The following is a 9,064-nucleotide window of genomic DNA, read 5'->3' on the forward strand; positions in this document are numbered from 1 at the left end:
AAGGAGTGTGTAGCACCCGAATCTATCAAAACACATGCCTCAATAGAATAGAATGGAAGAATACCTGCCACAACTATATTTGAAGCTTGGGAATCCTGATGAGTCAAAGTGAAAACTCGAGCCTGACCCCTGCCTTGAACTGTAGAACCCTGAAGTTGACTTCTGCCTCCAGATCTACCTCCAAATCTATGTCCTCCTTATCCACAGCCCTGTTGGCTACTATACTGACTACTCGCCATACCGGATGTGCCACGATGCATCTGATGGGGCATATTACAAACAGAACCTTGTGAGCCCATCAAGTGCTCGCTGAACATGGGACATTCCTTGGCAAAGTGTCCCTATTGGCCACATCTGAAGCATCCACCAAAGCTCATCAAACAAGGCCCCAGGTGTGATCTGCCACATTGTGTACATGGCGCCAAGGAGGACCCTGAACCAGATCTAGAACTGCTGTAGCCTAAACTCTGACCACTACTTGAACCATAACTTGGCATAAATCCTCTGGTTTTATGTTTGTGGCCTGCTTTCTTATTCCCTCTAATCCTTCCACTGTGGTGGCTCTGGCTGCCACCTATGGTGTGCATCTGTGGGAAACTGGATGACCCTTCAGTCCTATTTTCCTTTGCTCTGTTCCCATCATCTCTTATGTACCTAATTTCAATTTGCCTAGCCCTATCCACTACCACATCAAATGGTTGATCTGATAATATAGCCAGGTTTGCATACTTTCTATCCAGTCCTTTCAGAAACCTTTTCACTTTCATGCTTTCTATAGCCACTATTGTCAGGGCATACCTGCTCAGCTCTAGAAATTCAGAAGCATACTCATCTACAGACCTACCATCATGTCTTAAGGCCTTAAAGGCCCACTGCTTTTGATCTCTGAAACTCTTTGGCACAAATCTATTAACAGCTCAACAAACTATGTCCATTATAGCCCTTTAATGCGAGGAAGCACATGATCTGACATCCACTGTCTAGGCACGGGCCCCAATACATGCTACACACATTCTATTAATCTCCTATCAGTTAACTGCAGCTCCATCCTTGCCTGTCTGCAAGAGTCTAGAAACCGATAGGCATCATTCGTAGTGTCATAAGTACTCGGCACTAATTTCTTGAAATTTACAATCTGCTTATACAGTTCCACTCTTTGTATTGTGGGCTGCTATTGTTGTGGAGGACGGACCATATATTGTGTCATCATATCAATGGTGCTCTATAGACTAGCTAAAGTAGCTACCATTGGATCCATAGGACCTTGGCTGTGAAAGACTGTTCTTGAACTGGTGGCTACTGCTCTTCTACTTGACCAGCTCTAGGTCTCCTGCCCCATCTCCTTGGGGCAGGCGCCTCACCTTGTGTCGACACCTTGTCTAACACTTCCTGTTCTGGCACTATGGCAGCTCTTTTACTTCTACGCATTTTTCTAAAATTTAGCAGCATTAGCTCACAAAAATCTAAAACAGTATACTCGACATCTTTATAACGTATTCTCACATACAGGTACATAAAGCAGAAGCTAGATGCAAGGACGAACATGGATCCTATACTCCGCATGTGACCTGCTAACAAAACTCTTCTTAAAGCCTTAGACATGTACTTCCCAAGAATCTGGAGCTTAAGCTTTGATATTAACTTTATCACGACCTAAACTATGGGTTAGACCGACACTAGGACTCGGATCAGCATATGGCCCCCAAAGCCCGTAGTAAACCTAACTTCCCGGGCTTAAATTGGACAATCAGCTTGATGAAAATTTGTGATCTTGGTGTCTATAGAAATCTCTCGAGGAGTAAAAAGTGTTTGGGATAAGACTCGGTCCGATTGGTGGTCGGATCGGCCAGATTTGGCCTTTTCCGGCGGTTTGGAGAGCGATCGGTGGCAGGGAAGGGGGCTTGGAGGTCACTGGCAGGCTAGGGAGGGGAGGGGAGGGGAGGGGAGGCAGAGGCGGAGGCCGGCAAGGAGGAGGGAGGAGGAGAGAGAAAAGGGAGAGAGAGGAGGGACGTCGGGAGTGCGGGAGAAGGAGGAAGAAATAGAAGAGGAACCGGTCCAATCTGATTAGGTTCGATTTGACCAGTTCGATTCAGGATACCCAAAATTAAATTTTTTACTCTGCTCTGAGACAAAAAACGAGGTCCAAAAATTTTGAAAAAATTATAAAAAACTCAAAAAATTCGTGGAGTCTAAATATATTTTTAAATTTGTCACATGTTCTTTAAATTAATTTCTAAAAATTAATGAAATTTCTTTTTTTTAAAAAATCAAACTTGATTTTTAAAATTCAAAAAATTTCAAATAAATTCTCAAAATATTTAATAATATAAAATATTAATAATTACATATAAAATTATTATTTAAAAATTTAGGGCGTTACATTTTCAATAATAAGTCTAACAGATAATTGCAGTGCTCTCTTTATTGTCCAAACTCCAGCCTCATTTGAGTCACATACGCCACACGGCCCCGAGAAGATACAGAGAAAATTTCCATTGGAGTTCCTGAGAACTCTGCTACTACCAGCAGGGCCAAGCTTACCAAAAACAGTTGTGTCAACATTTCATTTTACGTAATTGAGAGCAAGGGATTTCCAAATTTGAGGAGGTCTAGGAGTCCGAGAGTGATTTGGAGCATTTTTAATGAAAGTATATTATTAAAATTGAATATAAAATAGAATCAAATATAACAGATATAGAGTTTTTTATTATTATTAAATAAGACATATAGTACTTTTGTTAAGTCTTTTATGATCTTTCCCTATACTTTGAGTTGTTCAAAGAATTTTTATTTATTCATTTTGCAGTTTTATCTTATTTTATGTTTTATGTTTTATTTTATTTTTTTATTAACACAATTACTTAAATAAAAATAAAAAAGTACGCTTTTTTTTCTATAAATTGTATTGCAATTCATTCAAGACACTAGGAGAGATGAGATAAATTCGTAAAATTATATTAAATAATTTTTTGTAAAAAGTATTCACAATAAAAGAATCCCAATCATATAATAATACTTTATAAGCATTTATAATTGGGGGATAGAATATAAAATCTCTAAAGTTCAAAGCAATACTATAAATAATGTAATAATTAAAATTTTAAATATTGATTTTTAAACTTAAAAAATCTTAAATAATTCAATCAAAATATAAAAAAAATATTAAAATGAAAAATTTCCTTCAAAAATAAAATAATGCAAAAATTTAAAAATTTTTCAATACTTAAATTCACAATATTTATATACGATAAACTTTCAATATTTAATGATATGATTAGATTCCCAAATGTCATAATTAATTATAAATAAATATTAATGTTTTAAAAATAAAAATATCTTTGATTCAATACATATTTCATAACTATACAAAAAATTAATTTTTAAATTTATAAAATTAATGATATACAATAAATATAATTAATATAATTATTTTTTAATATTATAATTAATAATTATATAAAGTATTAATTTTTAAATTTAAAAATATATTAATTGATCCGACCAAAATATTGATAAATAAGGAAAAAATTCAAAAATTTACTAAATAAATATAAATATGCATATAGATATTAAAATTCAAAATTGAAAAGAGAAAAAGGAAATTGATTTATTTTTTAATTTCCATTTCACCAGCGCGTTCACCTATCTACACTAGCTTAACAAAGAAGAGAAAGCAAAGCTTTGATCTTCTCTTTTTTCAAGGCGGTCCTATGGCAGAGAAGCAGCTGATCGTGGCCGTTGAAGGCTCCGCGGCCATGGGCCCCTTCTGGCAGACGATCCTTTCTGATTACCTTGAAAAGATCATCGGGTATTTTTGGCGTGCTTGCTTCGTTCCTGTAAAAAAAATGAACTTTTAATTTATGTGGTGAACATGACACTAGATAATTAGTTGTCCCTTTTTCTACGGCTATTTGATTACTGAACCAGTATTTAATATGTAGTATAATAGTGCTTATACAAAGTGAAATATGATAGGCTTTATCTTAATAGTTGTCCTTCTATTAACTGGATAGGCTTTATCTTAAAATTAAAACTAAAACATATATCAAGAAATAGGTGGAGGTTTAAGGGTTATTAGTTCTTAAAAGATGGGAAAAACAGATGAGGCAATGAAGGTGTCCTAGAGGACTACTTGTATGGAAAAACAGTCTCTTTTTGTGTAAGCGATATGCATCAATTAGATACACTATGCATCTCTGATGCATGACAATGCTGCAGTGCACACTGCAATTTACTCTTCTTTTAATAATTTGGAAAAAAAAAAAAATTGGGCAACTCATGGAGTTATCAAGGGATGCTCATGTCTAATACATAATAATAAAAGGTGAAAAAGAGACTGCATTACAAGATTTCAATTTTGTGATAGATGAGTTCTGGTGAGCATACAATACCAATGTTTTGGAACAGGTTCTCCTGGAATGTAGATCATCATGGTATTTAGAATAGATGCGTGAACATGAAACATAGTAATCAGTACTGGAAGAAGCTTAAACTTAGGTATTATATTCATTGTAGAAATAGGAGTTTAGAGTTCTACTATTTGGGAATTCTATTATTATCATTCTATTAGGTTTATTATTATTTTTCTAGTTTATTTTTATTTAGAATTCCTTATTACAATTTAATTAGGGTTTCTTTTTTAACAATTTGTAATCCTAGTAGTAATAAGATTAGTTATTTCCATATAATATATAAATGTGTGAATGGAGGGGGGAACATTAGTTTTTCCCAAATCATCCTTCATTATTTATAGCATTTACAATTGTTTTTTTTTTGTTATTTAATTTAATTTTAAAATTTATATAAATTTAAAATTTTTATAACTTAAAATTTAGTTATATATAATTTTAGAGTTTATATAAATCCCTTTACCTTAATTGGCACTTTATCTCATCACATAGGTGATGAGTTTCTTTCACCTGTAATTCTTATTTTTGGGCCTTTTTTTTCATATAAAAAGTCCACCACCACTAAATTCAAATCCCTAATGGTTTTATATTTTGGTATAGCAGCTTCAATAATTATGATGTAAGGTTCATAATGGGGATGTTGGCCATCTTGAGAACTTCTTTGTTAGCATTTGATGGATTAATATTAAATGGTATCAGCGTATGATTATTTATTTCTGTTCATGTCACATGTGTTTGGTCATATACACTAATAACCCTTGATCAATATGTGCAGGTCTTTTTGTGGTGGTGACTTAACTGGGCAGGTAATCTATTTTCACCTTGATGGAGTTATAACAATCATGATCCTATTACTGAAATCTTAAATTCAATCAAACACTATGGGGGAAATGAGTGGTCAAATCGTATATCTATACCCCTAGAGAACTTCAATAGATTTAAGAATAGTTTGGCATCTCTTAAGTTTTCTAAAACTATGTTCTACCTCTAAGGGTCTTTTCTTGATTCTCTCTTCATATCGTCTTTTGTTAGTCTTCTTCCATCCTAGTTTTAGCAAGGTTTGGTTTGAACTGTTGGTCTTACCAAGTAGACGTCTCGATGAAAAAAAAAAAAAAAAAATATATATATATATATATATATATATGCATACGCCATGCAAATAAATTACTTAGATGGAATAGGAAATTTTACCACCATTTTATTTTATGTGAATTCATTTCTAAGCTTTAATTGCATGGTTATTGCCTTGTAAATGTTCATATGTTGTCGTTTATGTGTTTAATTTTCTTTGTATGAAACACAGAAACCTTCACCTTCTAATAATGTCGAGCTCTTACTGGTCACATTTAATTCTCATGGATCTTATTCTGGTATGCCTTTTTCTTTATCCTTCTGATTCACCTTATAAAAATTATCTTTTGATTGATGGTAATATTGCATGTTGGCATCATCTACTTTTTTGGGGAATAAAATATAAAGCAGCATTTCTGCTTGCATTCATCTTTAATCTTCACTTGAAGCATTTGTTTGGCCTGCACAAGGTTTTTTTAGGGCTTTGTAGAGTTGAAATAGGATTACCTTGTTTTTTTTTTTTTTTTTTAAGGAAAGAAATAGAATTACCTTGTTGATTTAGAATTAAGTTGTGAAACTAATTTCATTTTTGTAATTTTGGACTCCTTGTTTGAGTCAAAGTTCTAAAGAACTTCTTGCGCACATGACGGCATGTACTTGATGTTTATGCATCAAACTTAAAGTTTTTGTACTTGTCTTTCGTTGGTGCCCAGATTAAATTTTCCCACACAAACAGAATCCTGATAAATCACAATAATTTTGAACATGCTTTCCATAATCTCCTTTAGTTTGAAAATTTTAGACAGTAAATGAAAAAAATGTTCGATTATTATTACATATTTTGATAATACTGTGAGCTTGGTTTGCATTGATATCACAACATGTTGGATCTGTAATTGTTCCTTAATATATGCCATAGTGGTGTGAAATCTAAATCTCGATTTTGCTCTGCTGTACTTGGCTAATGAGCAAAGTGCAATTCTCTTTTTTATTATTCTTCATTTAGCTTGCTTAGTGCAACGGACTGGCTGGACAAGAGATGTTGACATCTTTTTACAATGGTTAGCGGCCATTCCTTTTGCTGGTGGTGGCTTCAATGACGCTGCAATTGCAGAAGGTCTTTCTGAAGCTTTAATGGTATGAAGTGTTTCATTCTATATTTTAGTCTTTTGAGTTCTTTCCTCTTTTAATTCCTATAGAAATTCTTTTGCCTTGCTATGGTGATGGTAGCTATTGCAATTTCTTTGCTTTCTTTTAAGGAGGAAAAGCTCAACTCAACTAAGTATTAGTCCCATTTTATTTTGAGTCAGTTATATAGATCATTTAATTTCATTCTACTTATTTTATCAGTACATTAGTAGAAGTATCTAATGCTACTAAAGCCTTTTCCAATGTTTTGACTAAAATCAGCCTAGATCTAACCTTCACCTCCTTCGCTCCTGTAATTAATATATATGGTTTTTTCTGTATTGGTGTTGTTGGTCTACCCTAAGCATGCCCCAATATTTCAATCACTCTCCTCTTAACTTGTCTTAATGGATGTGACTTGTGAGCTCTTTGTTGATTGTTCTATCGACTTAACGTGTACATGGTTTGGGAAAGAGGTTTTGGAAGTTCTTTAGTTGTTGTTATCTTTATTGCTATTAATCATTGATTGTAAAGTTGCATAGAAGTTGAATTGAAAAAAGGGTTTAGCAATAGCCAACAAGTTAGATTTAATAACTTTATTATTCAATTGCAAAGGGTATTTCTCCAGTTTACTTTTTTTTGCTTCGTTTAGATGTTCCCTTATGCTCCAAATGGAAGCCAACCTCAACAAAATATAGATGGACAAAGGCATTGTGTTCTTATTGCAGCAAGTAACCCTTATCCCTTGCCAACACCAGTCTATCGACCACAAATACAAAATTTGGAGCAGAGTCAATATATTGATCCACAAACAGAAAGTTGCCTATCTGATGCAGAGACAGTTGCGAAATCATTTCCTCAAGTATGCTTATATTGTTTTCTTGGACTCTTGGTTAATTTACTAGTGGTAACTTCTCTCTTGAATGTTGCTCTCCATCTGGTCACTGACCCCTAGTTTGCATTACAGTGCTCTGTTTCTCTGTCTGTCATCTGTCCAAAATAGCTGCCAAAAATTAAGCAATCTACATTGCGGTAAGAATGTTGATCTCTCTTTATCTCTCTCTCTCTCTTTCTCATGGTGATGGGGTTGTAAATGAGCCAAGCCTTGAGTAGTGACTTGGCCTGACTCGTTTGCTTTAATTCGAGTTCAAGCCTGATTTTGAGGCTTGTTTGCTAAACATGATGTGTTTGAGCTCATTAATACTTAGCTCATTTAAGGTCGCAAGTTGACTCGTGAGTCAACTCATTTCTAAGCCCATGAACTAGCTTTTTTATAGGCCAGTTAGTCTAATTGTTAATCAATTTATTATTATATATTAAATTAAATATATTAATTTTATTGGGATGTATTATTATTATTATTATTATTATTATTATTGAACCATTATGGATGAGCAGCTTTAGTTATAACTAGTTGGTTTGGTTCAGCTAGATACTTTTTAGAATTTCAATTTTTCAGTTTAATTCAGTTATTTTGCCAAATTTTTAAAAGCTTCTCTTTTGTCTAGCCCATTAGCCTATACCCAAAACTTAGCATTTGAAGGCCCAAGCTTTCCAGTAATCTCAATACTTAAAAAAAAAAAAAAAATGGTTTAGTTTATTCTATCTAGTTGGTTGGTTATATAGTTAGTTGTAATAAGCTATTTGGTTTTTCTGGTTAGGTTTGAAACAGAATCTAATGAGATATGTTGTACTAAACAGAATAACCAGAAACATAATGGTATGGTGACAACTATTTTTTAATTTAAAAATTATTTATAATGCAATTAGATAATATTTTGTGACTGATTTTTTTTAAAATCTAACTCAGTCATTAAACTGACGAAGGTGAAGGGTTAACCAGTGGTTAAACCAATATATTATTAAATAATTATTATAAAATTATAAAATTAATAATAATGCTTTATTATAGTTTATATTTTTATATATTTTATAAATAATTATTAAAATAAATTTAGTTATGTTTTAATATGTAAATATTTTTTAAAAATTTGTTAATTAAATTTAAAAAATATATTTTGTTATTTATATAAAGAAATACTTAAGATTAAAATTTTTATGATAACTAATTTATTTATATCATTGAACAAATTAATGAACTAAGATATTAGGTGTAAAAAGTAATTAGTAATATTTTTTTAAAAAACTAATCCTTTTGTAACTTAATTAAGAACACAATACAATGAATTAAAATTAATTGAATTCTATGAAATTTAAAACTAATAGAAGGTAATAAATTATATACCTTATTAATATACAAGTAAAAGATTTAAAAACTTAATCAAGTTAATGATTAAATGAAACTTCACATAAAAAACTAATTAGAACCATTTTAGTAATTTATATAATATTAAATTTATATTCCTTGTATTATAATTGATTAATATTAATTGTAAATATAAATATATTAATAATTTAAATACTGAAAAATAAAATTATAAATCCACGTGCAAGAG

The 9,064-nt window shown here is 32.0% G+C and overlaps 1 protein-coding gene across 1 annotated transcript; it reads left to right on the top strand.

The window, feature by feature from the left end:
• Positions 1-3,679: 3,679 nt before the first annotated feature.
• Positions 3,680-7,882, top strand: LOC131175564 (mediator of RNA polymerase II transcription subunit 25-like). Its single transcript, XM_058140198.1, has 6 exons — positions 3,680-3,808; positions 5,185-5,215; positions 5,713-5,779; positions 6,487-6,617; positions 7,261-7,470; positions 7,576-7,882. Exons 1-6 carry the CDS (start codon positions 3,711-3,713, stop codon positions 7,609-7,611), a joined length of 573 nt encoding a protein of 190 aa, XP_057996181.1. The 5' UTR covers positions 3,680-3,710; the 3' UTR covers positions 7,612-7,882.
• The last annotated feature ends 1,182 nt before the right edge of the window (positions 7,883-9,064 follow it).

The sequence above is a fragment of the Hevea brasiliensis genome, chromosome 17, assembly GCF_030052815.1.
Source record: "Hevea brasiliensis isolate MT/VB/25A 57/8 chromosome 17, ASM3005281v1, whole genome shotgun sequence".
Taxonomy (NCBI): domain Eukaryota; kingdom Viridiplantae; phylum Streptophyta; class Magnoliopsida; order Malpighiales; family Euphorbiaceae; genus Hevea; species Hevea brasiliensis.

What these genes read in the sequence shown, in the direction of transcription:
- LOC131175564 (XM_058140198.1), top strand. Translation starts at nt 3,711, where the DNA reads ATGGCAGAGAAGCAGCTGATCGTGGCCGTTGAAGGCTCCGCGGCCATG. An exon ending in TTCTCATGGATCTTATTCTG is followed by an intron (nt 5,780 to 6,486) that starts GTATGCCTTTTT and finishes TTCTTCATTTAG; the next exon opens with CTTGCTTAGTGCAACGGACT. An exon ending in TTGCGAAATCATTTCCTCAA is followed by an intron (nt 7,471 to 7,575) that starts GTATGCTTATAT and finishes TTTGCATTACAG; the next exon opens with TGCTCTGTTTCTCTGTCTGT.